General features: G+C 41.6%; 1 protein-coding gene across 6 annotated transcripts; it reads right to left on the reverse strand.

The window, feature by feature from the left end:
* Positions 1 to 4,357: 4,357 nt before the first annotated feature.
* On the reverse strand, positions 4,358 to 18,553 carry METTL21A (methyltransferase 21A, HSPA lysine). 6 transcript variants are annotated; one of them, XR_010021507.1, is made up of 6 exons: positions 17,002 to 17,107; positions 16,682 to 16,844; positions 16,140 to 16,315; positions 14,218 to 14,329; positions 11,283 to 11,355; positions 6,152 to 6,240 (listed from the first exon to the last, which is right to left on the reverse strand). XR_010021507.1 is itself a non-coding variant. In XM_063077183.1 (5 exons), exons 3-5 carry the CDS (start codon positions 16,284 to 16,286, stop codon positions 5,843 to 5,845), a joined length of 657 nt encoding a protein of 218 aa, XP_062933253.1. In that variant the 5' UTR covers positions 16,287 to 16,315; positions 16,682 to 16,844; positions 17,120 to 17,205; the 3' UTR covers positions 4,358 to 5,842. The 6 variants fall into 6 exon arrangements, 5 of the variants coding, with proteins under 5 accessions (XP_062933253.1, XP_062933235.1, XP_062933244.1 ...); XM_063077183.1 differs by lacking the exons at positions 11,283 to 11,355; positions 17,002 to 17,107 and adding an exon at positions 17,120 to 17,205 and having other exon boundaries at positions 4,358 to 6,240; XM_063077165.1 differs by lacking the exon at positions 11,283 to 11,355 and having other exon boundaries at positions 4,358 to 6,240.
* Between the last annotated feature and the right edge of the window lie 1,552 nt (positions 18,554 to 20,105).

The following is a 20,105-nucleotide window of genomic DNA, read 5'->3' on the forward strand; positions in this document are numbered from 1 at the left end:
TAGGACACACTTCTAACCACTGAGGTGACAGAAGTCCCTGTCCTCAAGAAGCTCTAAGACACATCCAAAGATATAATTCTGATATGTTTATGGTTTTATCCCTGACCTCTCTGCTGAATTCTAGACTCATATTTGTCATTTCCACTCAGAATGGAAAACACAGGTCCCAAACAGAACTTTTAATTTCTCCTCCAAATCTGTTCTTCCATCACCAGTCTTTTCCATCTCGTAAATGGTGCCACTATCCACTAAATTGCTTAAAGCAAATACAGAAAAGCACTGCCTTAATCAGTGTTATCCTGCCTCTCACTGTGTATTTTAATTTCTCCCTATCTTTCTAAATACACTGACCAGTGGTATTTAGTAATTTACAATATGCAACCATCACTAATAGTTCCAAAACATTTTCATCACTCCAAATAAAACCCTGTAGCCATTAAAGTTATTCCCCACTTCTTCCTCCTTTCTGCTCCTGACAACCACCACTCTGCTTTCTGTTTCTATGGATTTACCTATTCTATGGATTTACCTATTCCCATACAAATGGGAATCATACAACATGTATATGACTTTTGTGTCTGGCTTCTTTTGCTTAGTCTGTTTTTGAGGTTCATCCACATTGTAGCATATATCAGTACTTCATTCTTGTTTATAGCTGAATATCATTACATGTGTATACATTCATCTGTTGATAGACATTTAGGTTTTTTCCACCATTTGACTATTTATTGTGAATAGTGCTGTTATGAATATTTGTGTACAAGTATTTGTCTGAGTCCCTGTTTGCAGTTCTTTGGGTATATATTTGGGAGTGGAATTGCTGGGTCATAAGATAATTTTCTGTTTAACTTTTTGAGGAACCTTCCCTCAGCAGCTGCAACATTTTACATTCCACCATCAAAGTAGGAGGGTTCCAATTTCTCCACATCCTCACCAACACTTATTTTGCCATTTTTCAATTATAACCATCCTTATGGGTATGAAATGGTCTCTCAGTGGTTTCTATTCGCATTTCCCTAATGAGCATCTTTTCATGTGTTTGTTGGCCATTTGCATATCTTTGGAGAAATATCTGTTCAAGTTCTTTAATCATTTTTTAATTGGGCGTTTTTGTTGTTGTTGTTGAGTTCCTTATATATTCTGGATACTAGACCCTTATATTTTCTCCCATTCTGTAAGTTTTCACTTTCTTGATAATGTCCTCATTATTTAACTTAGGTTTTTTTGGGGGGGAGGGGGTTTTTAAGTAACATGTATAACATGTAAACAGTGCAGAAGGGCAAACAGTAAAACGCAATTTCTTGTGTATCCTTTTAGTGACAACCTGTGCATATACACACACATGTGGAATGTATATTCCCTCCTCCTCCTCCCTCCTCCATTTTTACACAAATGGTGGCTTATAGACTGTTCCCACTGTATGGATATATCATAGTTTTTATTTAAGCAGTATCTTCTTTTGTGGACATTTAGGTTGTTTGAAGTTTTGACTGTTACACATATACACAAGGTAGTAACTAGATATATACAAGTTAGTATAAATATATACAAGCTAGTATTTATCTCCTGGATATACAGAGAAGTAGAAACTATTTCTGAAGCATGGTTTTCTTCACATTTGGAGGTTGTTTCCTAAGCATTTTTAAGAATCTGCTAAATTATTTTTATTAATTTATCATATGGGTAGTATTTTTAATGGCAAACTTCACAATCTATGCATTTTTTTTTAATAAAAATTAGAAGTATCAGAACCAGCCTTACACAAGGTTATAAAGTAGATAGGATTTCCTCTTCTCACCTCTGTTATACTGTTTTCCCTTCTAATCTCCCCAGAAACAACTATTTTCAGCTTAAAAAACTTAATTTTTCAATATGCCATCTTTTCTAGTGTTATTAAATATTTAACACTTCCCTGGTTGTAGAAAGAAAAGTGTAACATGATTTTAGAGCAGAAAGAAGCTTAGAGCTAACAATCAAATCCTCAAATTTTAAAGTAAAACAGAGCTGAGGACTGCCCAGATGCTATGCTGTTCATGTCAGTGCTAAGAGAACACAAGTTTCCAGTTGCCCAAAGCAAGGCTCTCTCTACTCACTGCAATGACTCGCTTCATTCTTGTTAAAGAACTTGAAAATGCTACTTGTCTCTAGGTAGAGTTTCTGGGGAGCAGTAAGATTATGACAGTTTCTCTAACACTAAAATAAATATCTAGTTCACCAACCATTAAGTCAGGCCCTTTATCTAGGACCACTTACCAATACTGGGAACATTCAACAGTGATTTCTAAAAGTACTTTAAGATTTTTGTTCATTTAAGAATTGATAGGAAATGCTTTGCATAAGCTAAAAGTATAATGATTAAATAATATTGATTGCTGGAGGTGAATCTCTTACATAAATTCATGGTAATCTTGTTACTGAAAGTATGCTTTGATATTTTAATATCCCTGACAATGGGTTTCTCCCTTACCTTGTGCAAGGAGATATAACGCACAGAAATTAGGAAATTTAATAAGGTAACTCATCTGTAAAGGAATCTGTATTTGTCATGAGTCAGCGTTTATTTAGCTCCCTTTTGAACAGGACACAGTGTTAACATCTGGAATATAAAGATAAGGTATCATCCCTGTCTTCTAGGAGCATAAATTTTATTTGCTAAGATAAAACATTTCAGACAATGTTGTTATTCTGCCCTGAAAGAGTTTTCAGTCTGGTTTTCAATTGACTTAAAGTATTTTGATTGATCAGAATTCAGATCTGTTTGTATGAAGGAATAAATGTCCACTAGAAACTATCTGAAAATGGTATATGGGCTTCAGATAGTTCTATCATGAACTGAAGCAAGCTACCCTTAAGAGGTAATCTACTTGGAAAACATCAGCATTCTTCATAGTGTAGTTCTATGAACCTGGTGTCATATATGTATTTTAACATAGCATCCTGGCAACAGTATTTGATATTAATTGAGGAAAAGGTTACTGATACCCACTGAATTACTTAACTGTATAAGTATTTAAAGAAACTCAGCACTGTGAGAATCAAGGCTTAGTACAGTAGGTTTGGATTAGGTTTCTATTTTTAAGTTGGCAAAACAAATACACTTAAAATGTCCATCATCAGATGAGTGGATACGGAAAATGTGGTACATCTACACAATGGAATACTACTCAGCTATAAAAACGAATGAAATACTGCCATTTGCAACAACATGGATGGACCTCGAGAGAATTATATTAAGTGAAACAAGTCAGGCACAGAAAGAAAAATACCACATGTTCTCACTTATTGGTGGGAGCTAAATATTAATATATAAATTCACACACAAAACCGGGGGGGGGGGGGGGAGAACATATAACAACCACAATTACTTGAAGTTGATACGACAAGCAAACAGAAAGGACATTGTTGGGGGGGGGGAGGGAGAAGGGAGGGAGGTTTTGGTGATGGGGAGCAATAATCAGCCACAATGTATATCGACAAAATAAAATTTAAAAAATAAATAAATAAAAAATAAATAAAATTTTTTTTAAAAAAATGTACATTTATGAGATAAACTAATACTTCTAACAGAAGTAAAAAATGTCACAACTTCATTGGCATTTGAAGTGGACACTGTGGTGTGCTGCCCAGGTAGTTACACACACACACACACACACCCCAAAGCACTCACTTCCCCAGCTTCTGGGAATGTTGCTGTTCAATGGCTCTCAACTGAGTGCCTCTCCAGGTACTGTCTTCAGCCCAAGGTTATGCCCCTTGCACCCAATGACTAATCCACACAGATGTGAAAGGCCCATCCCCTTGCCTCAACATGGCCTAATTGCAGGGCCATCCCAGCTCCAAATAATTAGCTGAGGGCTTTCCTGACTGTACCCCAGCCCAATTTCTCCCTCTTTGCTAGTCCTGCTTCTTCACTGCCTAAGAGTGTTGATCTTGGAAACCATTCTATTTAAGCTTTCCACACCCTCATCTCCATCTCTGTGTCTGCTCTGCAACAACATTCTCAACCCAAAGCCAAGAAAATCACTTGTTTTCACTTAAACAACCAAACTATTTCTGCTGATTTTTTTTCTTGCCTGTTCTTCTATTTGCAGAACAAGAAAAAAAAAATTACCTTCAGCCTTTTCTGATTCTTAGTAAATATTTTATGAAAATGTAAAACATAACCCAATAATACAACATCACTTGGTAGAGCATCCAGTTGTCTTACTGACATTCCCCACCTCTTCCCCACCCGCATCCATTTTTAATACCTGTCTCCAAAGTTAGAGATCTTAAAGGAACTGAATGCCACTCAATATATTCATTTATTTTTTTCTCTTTTTTTTTTGCTGGCTGATACAGAGGTCAAACGCTAGACCTTGGTGTTATCAGCACCACACTCTAACCGAGTTAACCAGCCAGCTCCAAAATACATTCATTTCTAATTACATATCTAAATGGGATTGGTTTTTCATTATAGTGTTGGTGATATGCCTTCCATGTTCATAGCGTAGTACTGGTATTTTATGGATTCAGTAAGCTATAGATATTTTTATTTCATGTGCATTAGAATTACATTGAACTGGTACATTACAGAATACTTACAACTTTTAATTCACCTTTATTAAAGTAAAACTGCTACTTGAATATATCAGAAAATAACATAGTGGGTATTTTCACATCTGAGATACTAGTAAAAAAGTTAAAAAGGAGGAGGTCTTATTTTTAATGTTATGTGAAATAAATCTATCTCTAGTAACAAATACCATATTGGGATTATAATATTCTTTTGGTCTAAATTTGTTTAAGCTATTGTTTAAACTTTTGTATTATAAAAAGAAAAGTTCATGTGTGTGTGACTTCATTCATAAAGTCTATCAAAGAAATCATAAAACAGTGTAGCAATCACTTAACCCCAAAATCAATACCCTCTAAATGGCACGTATCTTTTTCATTATTTGGTTATGATATACTAGGTACTGGGGAAGCAACAATGGAAGAGGCCGAAGCATTCCTGTCCCTCAATAAGATTACAGACTACTGGGGAATACAGACAATGAATGAGCAATTACAAGTACACTACAGAAGGAGCTTATACTTGGGGAGTTAACCGCTCGTGGAGGGATGAGATTTAAAACTTCTTTTAAATGTCAATCAGTACATTAAAAGGAGGCAGGGAAAGCTAGGAAAGAAATATACAAAAATATTTGAGAAAGGGTAAAGCTGAAGGAGAAAACCATAGCATTTTATTTGAAGAAAACCATAGCATTTGACTTGATTCCAGTCCAAGATTTTAGATGCTTTCAAAAAGTAACTAAAAATTTATTTTTACTTATTCGTTTGTTTATATACCTAAACCTGGAATTAAGCCAAAAACCATGACATGAGACCCCAGAAAACTCATTCCAATAGCACTAACAGCTCAGGGAACATATGTTAATCCTCTTGTTTTATATTCAGAAAATTTGAAAACCGAGATAAACAAGATATATCTCAGAATGTGTTTAAAATAATTTGCATGACTTAACCTCACCAACACAAGCTCACTAGTTGAAAGACACCTTTATACCAGTCCTTCATCATTATCATCAATGAGTATTATTTATCAAGAGGGAACAGCATGGGATACAGAAACAACACAAACCAAAATCTCACACTTTCCTTTAATGTTAATTGAACTTCAGAGTGAGTAAAATATGACTAAAAATCACAGCAATGTGAAAAAGCTTTGTTCTAAAACTGTACATATGTTCTGTCCCTTGAGAACCTTTGGTTAAGACTTTTTTGTACAGTAAGCCACTTCATTTAAATATGATTAGATTCCCAGTCTAAGACCTTAATTGACACACTCAATAACAACCAACTATAAGTCCTCACTCTGGTTTTTCTTCTGTGCTTTGTAAATATGTACATCTTTTTCAGGATCATAGTGAACCTTACTCACAGTAAACTGCCTCTCCAGCATCGCTAAGAAGTTGTTATCCCGTTCATAACGAATTCGGCAAGCTAAAAGAATCACAGAGTGGTTGCTACAGAGATGTTCCAGTGTTTGAAGAAGATCTGTGAATGTTTCTTCTAAATATATGATATCAGCTCCAAGAATCAGGTCAAATTCTCCAGGTGAAAAACTCCCCAAATTTTGTCCCCACGTCAGCTCCTTAACAACAGCTTTGGGTTGGATATGAGGAGGTAAGTTGGCTTGAACGTTTGATTTAAGAAATTCTAATGCTACTTTTCGATCCGTGATAGTCACATGAGCACCTACAATGTGGGACAAAGAGAAAATAATGTGCACATCAGTACAATTCTAATAGGTAGATAGGGAGTCAAGTTAAACATAGAGTAGCTCTAAATATTCCATCTATTGATCAACAGATGAATATTTAGAGAAGACTAAATATTCCATGTAAGGCAGACTATCATGCCCTTCATGGACAGGTGTAACAGAGCAGAACAATGACTAATAGCTCCTCCTGCACTTCCTACTGCTAAAAGCGAACCTCTGATTTGCCTCTCTGACACACCTGCTGTTTGCTGAAGTTGTGCCTATAAATTGCAGAGCCATCAAGTGACACAAGCTGATGTTTCTGAATTGTACAAGCAGAGCTGGCCTACACTCCACAGTATCTACCACTATACTTCATTCATTAGGTCATGATCTTCAATCAAGTCAGTCAATCTCAAGGTAAAATGGAATCCAAGAATGAAAAATCTGGGGGAAGATTATTATTAAGATGACAAGATATCTAAACCAAAGAAAGAGTATTTCGTGAGTTTAAAGTTTAAGAATGAATCACAGAAGAGATAAATTGGCTACTAAGAAATCCCAATCCACCACTCATTATGCTGTTGTGAAGCAGCCAAACTGTGTGTTAAAAACTGTAAACTTAAAAGTTACTGGATTATATTTAGTGTAACTAATTGCTAGCTCATGTTCTTTAAATGCCAAGTTTCTACATGCAGTGTAAAAAATTAATGAGGCAATATTTTATTAATCTGTTTCTCATGGGTTGTTGACGAGGAACTAAAAGATCTAATTTTTTGAAACAATATGGGTGGGAGAAGACTGAACTATAGCTACCCAAACGTGAAGCAACCACATAAGGTCAGCTCTAATACACACACATTGCAAGAACAATAAGTGTAATCCTATTTAGTTTTGGCCCCAGAAATTCTGAAATTTAAAATTATGTTTCTAAAATTATTTCTCATTTGCATTCTTCTTCAGTTTGTAATCATCATAGATAATCCCTAGCAGGATTCCAGACCAGCTGTAATAGGCACCATTTCAGCAGCAGCTTATCCTTAAGTGTTTCTTATCTTGACTCATAACATTAGGACAGTATGTACATAATTCGATTTGACATTTACAGTTCTGGTACGTGATATTGACGGAGATGCTGAAGTTGTTAGACTTTATAAGCCTGGACCTACCACTGTTATTGTTCTAGAGAATGTGCTACCCAATGAGCAAAATTCAATGATAGTTTTCATTTCTTCTGATAGTAAAAATTGCAGACAGCCTTTTTCCTGGTCTGACTTAGAACTTTATCTCTGGATTTCTTAACAGCACTCTGCTGGCAATACTAGAGTGATCTCTAGTCCTTTACAAATCACCTTGGTATTCATTTTAATAGTTCTTAGGTACAGACCTTCTCTAATGCCTGTCTCAGGGATTTCAGAGACTCTTCTTTTTTTGCAGCTGGCCAATAAGTGGATCTGAACCCTTGACCTTCATGTTATAACACCACACTCTAACCAACTGAGCTAATGGAGGCTATTTCTAACCTGCTAGGTATTCCAGAAGTTTGAATAAGATCCTACTGTCAGCTAACCATTCCCCTGTAATATCCATTAATTCTACAAATTTCTGAGTGGCCATGGGACAAAAACCCCTACCCTCATAGAGCTTACTCAATGAGTAGCTTATTCAAGTGAGGAGACAGGCAATACAATGTTTTTTTAAAAAGGAGAATATCCAGTATATTAGTTGGTGATACTTGCTAAGGAAAAAAATAAAGCAGGAAAGAAGGACATGAAATGTCAAGAAGGGGTATGGGTGTGAAATTTTAGACTGGATAGATAGGGATGGCCTCACTTAGAAGGTGACTTGGGTAAAAGCCCGAAGGGAGTGAGGGAATAACCAAGCGCATATCAGGGGGAAGAACATTCCTGGCAAGCGGAAGAACAAGTGCAAAGGCCTGGAGGGGGCAGGCAAGGAGGCTAGAGTGGCTGGAACAGACTGAATAAGGAAGAAAGTCACTGAAGATGAGGGTAGAGAAGTCATGGGAAAGGAGGCAGATCATCTAGGACCTCATAGGTGATGCTCCAAAAAAGCTTTGGCTTTTAGTGAGTGACATGGGAAGCCACTGGCAAGTGCTGAGCAGAAGTATGAATGGTCTGACTTAGGTTTTTATAGAATTTCTGACAGTGGGACAAGGCCGGAAGCAATGCAACCAGTGAGAAGGCCACAGTGATCCAGGTGAAGGATGCTGGTGGCCTGCACCTTGCTGCAATCATCCCCAGACACCCTCCCCAGGCCAGCTCCCAAATGCAACCGCACATGAGTAAACACTCTCCTGCCTTTCCCGGGAATCACTCCCCTACTATTCACTCGAGTTTACCCCCCAAATGCTCATCCCCGAACATTATAGCTTTGCCTATGGCTTTTTGGTTTTTTGCTTGTTTGGGGTGGGGGGAGCGGAGGATGTCTTAAGTCTATCTTTTAATCAGTTTGCTTTCCATCTTTTTTTCTCTTGCAATTTACAGAAGAAACAGATCATTTGTCCTCTAGTTTCTCACAGTCTGTATTTTACTACTTGCATCATTTGTGTAGTTTAGCATGTGCCTCTGTTCTCTGTAGCTCCTGCAAATTTGTTTGATTTTCTGAACAGGACCACTTCAGAGGTAGTGGTATATTCTTCATCAAAGTGGTACGTAATGTCTGGTAGGCTCTATTTTTGTGACATGAGCAGCTACTGATACTCAATGCCCAGATCCTTAGTTCATTATATTCCTTTTGCATTTGTTGAGAAACTTCTATAAAGAGATGCTTCTCACAATTACTGTTTGGTTACTCATCTTGTATAGGAACTGTCTGAATAGGAAATGCAAGATAAATTCTGCTTCTTCATCCTCTTCCATAAACTAGATTTCAAAATAAATAGTTGGCTTCTCAGTATCATCCAAAGATGACTAATTAGGTTTATTTTGTTGTTGTGAACTCATGGATTAAACATATTTGATGTATTTTTAATCCACAGCAGTTACTATTAATGTTCAAACTGACCCATCGTTTGCCTGGGGCCTCTGAGACAACCTAAGTCATCTTTCATAGCTTCCTTGCTATCTGGTATGACAAGATACTCTAGGCTCATCTTATACATTTCATGCCACAGACCTACAACCAGCCATTTAGCAGGTTTCTATTTTTTTATTTTTTAAAGATGGGAGACATAACAGCAACTTTGTATGCTGATGGTAATGATCAGGTAGAGAGGGGGAAAAGTGGCAATGCAGGAGCAATGTCCTTGAACAGGTGAGAGGAGACAGGATTTCTGGCACAAGTAGAGGGCTGACCAGAGACAAGACAGACATGTCATCTACAACATCAAGAACAAACGCAGGTAGGGGTAAAGGCAGTGGTGGGAGGCTGTGGAAGTTCTCCTCAGATTCCGTCAGTCTTCTCAGTGAAATAAGAAATGTCATTAGCTGAGAGTGAGAATGGAGGAAGAAAGGTTGGAGGTTTGAGAGAGAAAAAATATGAAACAGACACTTAGCAGAGGGAAGAGAGGAAGTAGAGCATGACTTCCCAGCAGCATTAAGAGCTCCCTGAGGTGCCTGATCATGAATTTAAAGTGAGAACCAGCAGCAGTGTTTCCTGCAGCCATGCTCAGCTGCACAGGCATAAGCCTGGGCTGTTTTCAGCCTAGCAAATAAGATGAGGCAAAGAAGGGTTGGGCACTGAAGATGGTGATAAAAAATGACTGCCCGTGAAATTTATTCTGGATGAGATAATATTTAGTCCGTAAAAGACTAATGGAAACTGATCCAGTTAAGACAACAGAGCCTGCTGTCACTCACTCAGTAATGGAAAAACAATGTGTAAACATGTGCCATCACTTTTAGTTTCAGTTTTGTAAGCAACACCTTAATTTATCCAAATATTCAAGCACAAACTATGTGCTAGACATAGAAAAATGAGTAAAGAAGTCCCTACCCAGAGCTCAGAGTCTCATGAAAAAGAGAGACACATAATAAACATAGTTGTGATGCACTTAGTGTACGGGAAGTAAAATAATAGGAGCATGGGTGTGCTCAGGAAATCATGTGGTCACAAAGGAGAAATTCTTCAAGAGGAGCAGAGGTCAAAGAAAGACACCCAAAGGAAGGGAAATCTGAGCTTACTCTTAGAGGATGTGGCATGAACCTGGAGAAAGCGATGAAGAAAGGCATTTAAGGCAGAAGAGACAGAACAGCAGCAGGATGGTGTATACCAGAAACTTCAAGCAGTACATGATGAGATTACAAAGCCTTGCTAAGAAACCTGGGATTTTCACCTGTGTGCAGGCCGTGGGAAGGCACAGAAATGTTTAAGCACAGGTCACCCCATAATTTTGCAATTCTACTTTTTGAATAGGCCACTCTGACAGCTATTGAGAAAGTGGGTTTAAGAAGACAAAACTGAGGCAGAAAGTCCAGGTGGGAGGTGATGTGATCATGTGTAAGACATGATGATGACAGCTCAAACTGGGCAGTGGGAGTAGAGAGAAATGAACTCGAGAAATAGTTAAAAGAGAGAGTCAGCAGGGCTCAGGGGATGTGGGGAGGTACAGGGAAAGTCAATCAGCTAGCTTGGGTGACTACTTGGACAGTGATACCAACTCAACAAAGGAGAAAGAACAAGTGTGGAAAGGAAAGAAGAGTTCACGTTTAAATGTGTATTGTGCCAGACAGAGATATCCAGCTTTCAGTTAAACAAACAAGTCAAAAGTTCAGCAGAGATTTGCACTAGAATTACAAAAAAGTAAAATACAATTTCTTCCTGAGCATTATATTTAAGACAGTGGTGCCCAGGCATGGCTGGGCATCAAATCAACTGGGAAGATTTTAAAATTCAAGATTCCCTGACCCCACCCCGATTTATAGAATCCTATCTTCAAGATGGGATATTTTTCTTCTATGAATAGTTCTCAAGCATCACAAAGCCTGGGCAAATTTTCAAACCAGGGCATTGGGAGTCAGAACTGGATTCAAATCCTAACCACACCCATTAGCTTTGTGACCTTGGGCAAGTTACTTACCCTCCGGTAAGCCTGCATTTCACCACTTGAAGAGGGCTCTCAGTAGGTCAGGTCTATTTACCCTGCGGGGTGGCTGTGAGAACAAGAGACTGTAAATGCACAGCCCCCAGAACATAGGACCTGTTCAGTAATTAGCAGCTGGTTTTTATTTTAACAGGAAAGTCTCATCACCTTATATTTACGTTCTGCAGAGCATTTACCACTTTTTTTTGGATGTTTTATGTGATTTGTCTTTACCCTCCCCTCCCATTAGACTTAGAATGTAAGCTTCCTGAAACGCCTGCCTGCCTATTCACTCCATCTGCAGTGATCCACCAGGCATGTGGTAGGTACTTCCTGAAGTCAGGAATAAATGAAAATACTTTAAAGGGGGTACAATCAATCCCTTTCTGGCATTTCAAAATCACTACCTATCTTAGTTCTCACTGTTTCTATTTTAAAGAGATTAACTTCTTACCCTCAGGTTTCAATATCAAAACTTCTCCAGACTAATACTTTGTAGCAACTACAAATGGTATGAAAATCATACAGTAGCACAGAGAAATGCTTATGATATAATGCTAAATGAAACATCATTTATATATGTATGTGTGTATACACAGATATATACACACATGCACAAACATATACCCATGCATATATATAATCATAATTACAACTATGATTAAAATTACAGATGTAGAAAAAAGAATGAAAGGAAATACAACAAAATACTAATAGCAATTATGCTGCAGAGTCATGAATAAGAATCACTGGTGGGTTTTTTTCCTCTTCTTTAGACTGCTTTTAGGTTTACTTTTGTAAAAAGTTATATCAGTTTATAACAGAAACATTAATTTTCATGATTTTCAAAAATCTTCAATCTAGTTTGTTCATCTCTTATTCCAGAACTATCTCAGCATCTACAGAGTGGCAGGTGCTGTATTAGGATCAAGGACACACTGAATGAGAGACATGGTCCCATTCCTCAAGAGCCTCAGCCTACCAGCAGAGACAGATACACGAAACAATTGCCTATAATGAAATGTGACAAAGCTGGAAGACAAGTGGGAGTCCACCAAACACTATAGGGGAAAAAGAAGGGCAGCAATTCTTTGGGGTTGGACAGGAAAGGACTCAAAAGCGGGGGCGGGCAGTGAGGCTGGGCCATGAAGCACATACCACCTGGTCAAAAGAACATTGTATGCTGTTAGAACCAACCAAGTCTTCTGTGGCAACAACACTAATCCCTTGCTCTGTGATAGTACATATTTGAAATGTCTTATCCTGACTTTCCCAACTCCACAGCTCCAGATTTCTAGGTCAGAATAGTAGTCAGTACTCACAGAGCATTTCCTTTGTGTCAGTCAATGAACTAACAGGTTTCTATGCACAATCTCATTTGATTCTCACTGTAGCATAAATACTATTATTATCCTCATTTTACATATGGGAAAATCAAATTTTAGAGTCTAAGCAACTTGCCCAAAGTCACACAAGTAGTAAGAGTTAAAAGAGGTGTTGAAACCAGGTATAACTAAACCTATGCACTTTACTACACAAACATGTCTCTATACCAGCCAATAAAATTTTGTACAAAGCCCTTGTTCTTAGGAGGAAACAGAAGGAATTTATTTCCCCTTCTAGTTAACTCCTCTCATATCAGCAGAGAGGGAAGTTGGTATCGTAAAAAGAAACTAACTTGGGCTGCTGTGTCCGACAAACCTGGTTTTGAGTACCAGATCTCCACTGATCAGGACTTCAGAAAGTGGCTTAAATCACCTGAAACCCCAGTTTCACTTGAAAAACAAAAATTAAAATACCTGATATACATGGTGAGGTTATAAGGCTAACCTGAGGAGGATAAAAGACAGTGTACCAGCAAGGGCCTCATCAATGACTTAAGAGCTGTGGTTTTAGACAGATGGAAACTTAAATCAATTTATATATACTTTTAACCACCACCCTGGCCCATGCTCCCCATCAAATTTTGGAAAGCAATACCTGACAGAAAAAGGAATACTGAAAAAGAACTGAGTTGCTGGAAAAAGTGCAGAACAAAAGAGGGGCTTTAGCAGGTCCTCAAATATCTGTAGACAATATCTGAGTTCAAAATGCTCTGGATTCCTAGATCCCTACTACCAATGTGTAGCCTGAGAACCAGCAGTATCAGAATCCTCATCACTGGGAGCTTGACAAAAATGCAGGCTCTCAGGCCCCACAACAGACTTACTGAATCAGAAACTGCATTTTAACAAGAGCCCCAGCTGATGTGTGACATGGTGAATATCACACATAATATCCTAGAAGCTTGTCTATCCTCACCATTGGACAGTTCAACTGTAGGAGTCATGAGTTGTAGAAAGAAGTCAACGGTGAATAATAAAGATAATAATGGAGCTTAAAAATGCTAAATTAACATCTGTATAACAAACAAAAGATGACAAACCTGGATATCAATTCAGAACTGTATACTGTTAATATAATTTTTAAATGTAGTATTTCAGTATAAACTATAGTGGGGCTGACCTTCTCCAGAAGAGAAAAACCAGCAAAGTTTGCTCAGCAATGAAGGAAAGAGACTACCCTGCTCTACCTACCTCACAGAGTTAAATCTGATAGTGCACGGGGAAGAAAGCACTTTAAACTGTAAAAAACTGGTATTTTCCTTGAAATCAAAGTTGCCTTAAGATCATATTATTGGCATCATAAAATTGAAGGGGGCAAAACAATTTACCTTGAAAAGTATAAGTAACAGCATGAGAAAGAAAATAAATTACCCATTAGCCTTACTGGAGTTAAGAGCACCAGTAGTTGGCCCACAGCTCATAAGTACAGGGGGAAAAAATACCTCAGTAAGGGGAAAACCAACAATCAATTTTGTGCTAAGAAAACAGCAAATGCACCTGTCAACAAGTTCCGCTCACTAAAGAGTGAGCAAATGCATCACACTCACCCAAAAGTGCAGCAACTATGCCCACCAGCCCTGTGCCAGCACCCAGCTCCACAGCAGAGCAGCCCCTGAGCTCCACAGCTCCCATCTCCAGGTATGTGGAAAGAACGATGGCCTGAGTCAAAACACAATGTGATTATGATTAAGGTCAACAAGCACTCTAGGAGCTGCAGGGGTTCAGGTTGGCTACGCACCGGCAGGAAAAGACCGCATACCTCCTCTCACGCTGCAAAGTTCGATTCCTAGTTTCACAACACACACAGCAACTTAACTGCTGCTATAAGGTAACCTCCTAGAGCAAGCACAGACACAGCGTACCCAAAGTCCCACAGCAGTGGTCAGTGACACTGCCCCACAAGACAGGGTCCTGCTGAATCTGGGAAGTTTAATTTTTTACTGTGTCACAGCACTTTTACACTTGAGGTTTACAAAACTATTCTGGAAGAAAGGACATAAACAATTTCTGTGATTTTGTTTAAGGGACTGTCCAGTTCCTAAACCAAGCTCAGGTCAGCAATGCCACAACTTCACCCAGAGGAAAAAAGCAATGCAGTGCCTAAGGCTCCCTGAGCTGTGTCACTCACGGTCACCGCCCCATAGAGGCCCTTACCATATGTTTTGAGTATCAGTTTTGGCAAAAGTTCTAGACACTTAATGTGTGAGTTAGCATTTGTTTACCATCCTATAAAAATTGTATAAAAGTAACAATTTTTTAACTATACTTTGTTTTTGATAGCCACATACTATGAGAACAACTGACAATTCCTTTTCTTGGTGAGCATTTAGGAGGCTTCCCATTCCTCATTATTATTTATCTTTATTACTCATTATGGGAATAATTTTCATATAGTTACCTTGGACTGGATTGCTAGAAGTGGTATTACTAGGTTCGAACATATTAAAGTTTTTTTCCTAAAGATTTCTCTAACATCCCTAATACAATGTTAAGACTGTAAAACTGCATATATGCCAATCATTTATTCAATACTAATTGAGATCCCACTGAGTCCTAGGTGTGGCACTAGATGCTGAGGGCACAAGTCACTGTCCTCAAGCAGACAGAACAGTGCTAGGAGAGGAAGAGGTAACAGAACAATTATAATTTTGCAACCATTACAACTATGGAAAACTTAAAAGAAAACACATGACTTCACTTTGGGCTTTCTCACTTTACAATATTCTTTGTGCAATATTTTATTTTTTTATTAAATATATTTTTTATTAAAATACAACTGATTATACATATTTGTGGGGTACAGAGTTGACTATCAATACTTACATACGATGTGATCAAATCAGAATAATTAGCATATTCATCATTACAAAACGTCATCATTCTTTGTGTCCATTAACCAATTTCTCGCTAACCTCCTCTCCCTACCCCTTTCCCACCTCTAGTAAGCATAGTTCTGCTCTCTCCTCTGAAAGTTCAATTTATTATTGTGATTGCTGTTTTTTTCTTTCCTTATTTATTTATTTAAGTTCCCACTCATGAGTGAGGAGATGGGGTATATATCTCTTTCTATGCCTGGCTATTTCTCTTTGTGCAATATTTTAAAGACTAACTTAAACAGCGTCCATTGCCGTCAGCGACTCCTGCTTTCCATCCAGTGTTCTTTCTTATCCACTGGGTAATTACTGGCAAGTCCTTTAACTTCCCTCAGCATTCATTTACTCACCTTTAAAATACAAACCATGTGGGAGGTCAGGGGCAGTTTGGGAGGGAGGTGATGAATCGAGGTGGTGACAGTTGCACTACTCTAAATTTACTTTCTAAAAAACCCACTAAATTGTGTACTTTAAACAGGTGATGGGTATGGTATGTGAATCATATCTCAATAAAGCTGTTATTTTTTAAAAAGTAACGACCAGTCTTATAATCAAGTGTAGATGCTTTCAGAACCCCCAACCCACGGCTTACTTACCGCATCCCAAACCACTGCTGCGACTCCCAAATGTCTCCAGTCCTGGCGGATCTGGATCGTGTGGTTTGCAAAGGAGAAGGTGGCAAGAGGCTTGTGGAATTTCTGCAACCCCATTCCCGCGGTCTCCTCATACGGCACCAGGGCCATCTTGCCCGCACCCAGTCCTCTGCTCGGACCTGTCGTGCAAAAGAATCCTGGGTGACGCTCTGGCCAGAAGATTCATTATCTCTTAAGTAACTCCAAATGCTTTCTAAGGTTGTTTTACACGTCCAAAAGAAGATGAAAGAAACAGGTGTGGGAAGCCTTTGTCTAATTCCTTTTGCGTGGCTCTTCCTCCGAGTCTTATGGGAAATGAAATTCGGCTCTGAATTCGTACCAATGGATGTTTGGGGCAGAACCTTTCAACTCCTGCAGGATGCCCAACACACTCCACTGTTACCACGCCGTGCTTCGGGGCTGCACAGCGGAGTGAGAGGCGGCGGTGACCCGCCAGGGCCCCGGAGCAGCTGAGGAGAAGGAACTTTCTAACCGCCCGGACCTGCCTTGACTGCAGAGCTGCCGGTCTTCCCCCAGGTCGGTGCGTTCGGCAGTGGCAACAATGGAAGCGACGCTGCACTCTGACTGGGTGGTAACGGCCTGACTGACTATCCTGCCTTCTGACACCAGCCGGACACACACGGCCACCGCTGTTCCATCTCCTCGACCCTAGAAGTGAAAAACACTCGTGGTCTCCGAGTCGCTCGCGGGGAGAGCGGGGCCCGGGTGCGGGGCGGACTCGGTGTCCGGAGCTCGAAGGCCTCCACGAGGCCCCCTTAAGCCTGCCCCCGCCCACCCCTCCAAAGGCCGACAAGCGCGCCCTTACTTCCCGCAGGCCCCAGAGCGCAGGGAGCCACCGGGCGGAGGGCGAGGCGCGCCCAGCACTCCCCGAAGCAGGGCCCTCGAGCCACTCGGGACAGAGGCGCAGTCACGCCGATACTTACAGCTCGGAAGGCGGCCCGCGTCGCGCGCTACGCTGGCCCCGCCCCGACGCAGGAGGCGGAAACGAGCTGCCGTGAGCCGGAGCGCCGGAGGCGGGCGCCCCGCCCCTCCCCCGACAGGAGCTCAACGCGCGCCGGGGGCGTGGCCGGGGGCGGCGCGGGGCGGGGCGCGGAGGGGACTCCCTGGCTGTCCTGCGTGGGGGCCCGAAGTGTTATGGGAACAGTGGGTATGGGAAGGGGAGCCAGGTGCCGAGGAAGCGGTGGGACGCAGAGAGGGCCCGGGCGCCCCGGCGGCGGGTGAGGGGCACCCGCCCACCATGCACTGCGTGTGCTCTGCTGCCGCCGGGCGCGCTCTCTCCCGCCCGCCACTCTCTAGCCTGTGGGCGCGCTCTCTCCCGCCCTCCACTCTCTGGCCTGTGAGCGCGCTCTCTCCCGCCCGCCACTCTCTGGCCTGTGGGCGCGCTCTCTCCCGCCCGCCACTCTCTGGCCTGTGGGCGCGCTCTCTCCCGCCCTCCACTCTCTGGCCTGTGAGCGCGCTCTCTCCCGCCCGCCACTCTCTGGCCTGTGGGCGCGCTCTCTCCCGCCCGCCACTCTCTGGCCTGTGGGCGCGCTCTCTCCCGCCCGCCACTCTCTGGCCTGTGGGCGTGCTCTCTCGCCCGCGCGACTTGCTTCTTTGGATTCTAGTTTTAACGGTGGCCAGTTAGCGGGTGAAAGAGAAAGTTTGCCCCGAAAAATGCGTGGTCACGCGTGCGTCTCCAAAGTGGGGGCCCGCCTGGTGACAAAGTACCAAGCCCTACGCAACTTAAGTGGGTACATGGCGCCTGGGCCTGGATTTTAAAATGGTCGGGCAAGGGACGCGCGGTCGCCCCGGACCCTGACCTAGGCGGTTGCAGCGGAGGCCAGTGTCCCCTCCTCCTCCTCCTCCTCCTCCTCCTGGGGCAGGCGGTTAGCGCGCCTGCCTTGGCCCACCTGTGCTGGGCGTGAAAGGGGCGTGCGGCTGAAGTGAGCACCCGGGAGTGGGACGGCGCGGGGCCGGCTTCGTTCTCTCGGGGAGGTTTGCTCTTCTTCCCGGACCCTGCCCCCGAGCCCGCCCCGCCGCAGCCCTTACGGTCACCGTCAGCCCCGGCCACCCGACAGGCTCAGCTGGTGTGAGGCCCGAGCATTGGTGCCGGGGAGCGGGGAGTCTCCTGGCCTCTCGCGGCCGCGGGCGGCATGTCCGGCCTCTCCGCGTTTCCTTACCTTTCAACCCAAGGCTGCGGCCTGCGGCTGCGAAGGGGACTTCCGGAGTGAATTTGGAAGACCACCAGCGAGGGTGAGTGTCTTTTACCTATTTTTTTTTCTTTCTTTTTTAGTCTTCTCTTCCTCTTTTTTCTTTCAGTGTCTCCTGTCTCTCTTACCTCCTCTGCTGCTCTGAGCTGCTTCTGCCTCTCAACTTTGCTTTTTTTAAACCTCCTTTCCCCCTTATTTTCTCTTTGTCCCTTTTCTTTGGGAAGCTACCATTAGCACAAGAAAGAGTATGAGAAAAATAAACAAGTAAAAAGTTTTTTTTTTTTAAGTATCAGTGGGCTTTGGGGCCAGAGAAACCTTGAAAGTTTAATTCTGCCTCTCACACTTTAAATGGCTGTAATTGCTAGGCCTCCCTGAATCCCAGACTCCTCATCCTAGCGCAGAGGTTTTGGCCCCTCCATTTCTTCTCCCTGTTCTCCATCTTTTCTACTGAAATCACACGTGACTTTAAAAACCAAGACAAAACCTTTCCAAGTCTCTCCAGTGCTCTACTAACACAGGACATTGGCCTCATGATATTTACTTACATTTTATCTCGAAGCCATTTACTTTTTCTCAATGGTAATAGACGAGAAAGTTGTTTAGCTTTACCAATGTTTTAATTGGTACCAGTTGGCTCGGGAATCACCAAAGATAATATTTAAGAACATATGCAACTGGTATAGCACTGTAGACATTAAGCAGAGCTGTTTTTATCAAATAAAACAAAACAAGGGCCGGCCCGTGGCTCGCTCGAGAGAGTGCAGTGCTGATAACACCAAGGCCACGGGTTCGGATCCTATATAGGGATGGCGGGTTAGCTCACTGGCTGAGCGTGGTGCTGACAACACCGAGCCGAGAGTTAAGATCCCCTTACCGGTCATCTTTTAAAAAAATAAATAAACATAAAAATAAACCAGAACAGCCAGTGGTTCCCTATGGAGATTTTAAAATAAATTTTTTATTCTCCAAGAAAAATGGGCGTGTAGTAGATTGTATATTATTTAAAATAATCCACCTTCTACAGGCCTGCCTCTGGTGTCCCTTCCCAAGGGAGGGATGTCTTGTCACCCTAATGAGGTCAAGCTTGGCCATACAAGACGCTGTGCTGTGGCTAATGGAATGTGGGTGGAAATTTGCCACTTCTGAGCAGGGGCATTGGGTACCTATTTCTTTCGGTGCCATTGCTTCTTGTCCTCTGCTCAAAACTGACTTCAGATCTCAGATTGGGGAGCTTTTTAGCCCCCAGGTCCCCAGTTGGAGCAGAGCCACAGCTGACCTGTGAAATACGGGAAACGTCAGAGAGAAAGAAACCTTTGTTGAGGTAATCACTCAGGTCATTACTACAGTATAACTTAGCAGAAGCTGACAGAACACAGACGTGAAAGAGCCATGAAATTTCAAAAAGTAAGTAGAATTTTTTAGTGTGGATGTTTAGCTGTTCAGCAAAGTAGGCTTTATTTTGGAGATCTGCTTAGCTCACAGGAACTCTTTATTGCCCAACACCTGGGCCCCAGTGTCAGCATCAGCCTAAGACTGCAGTAGTCCCCCTTTTCCAAGGTGTCACTTTCCGCAATTTCAGTTACCATGGTCCGAAAATATTAAATGGGAAAATCCAGAAATAAACATAAGTTTTAAATTGCATGTCATTCTGAGTAGTGTGATGAAAACTCATGCTGTCCCACTAGAAGCATGAATCATCCCTTTCTGCAGCATACGCAAG

The sequence above is a fragment of the Cynocephalus volans genome, chromosome 1, assembly GCF_027409185.1.
Source record: "Cynocephalus volans isolate mCynVol1 chromosome 1, mCynVol1.pri, whole genome shotgun sequence".
Taxonomy (NCBI): Eukaryota; Metazoa; Chordata; class Mammalia; order Dermoptera; family Cynocephalidae; genus Cynocephalus; species Cynocephalus volans.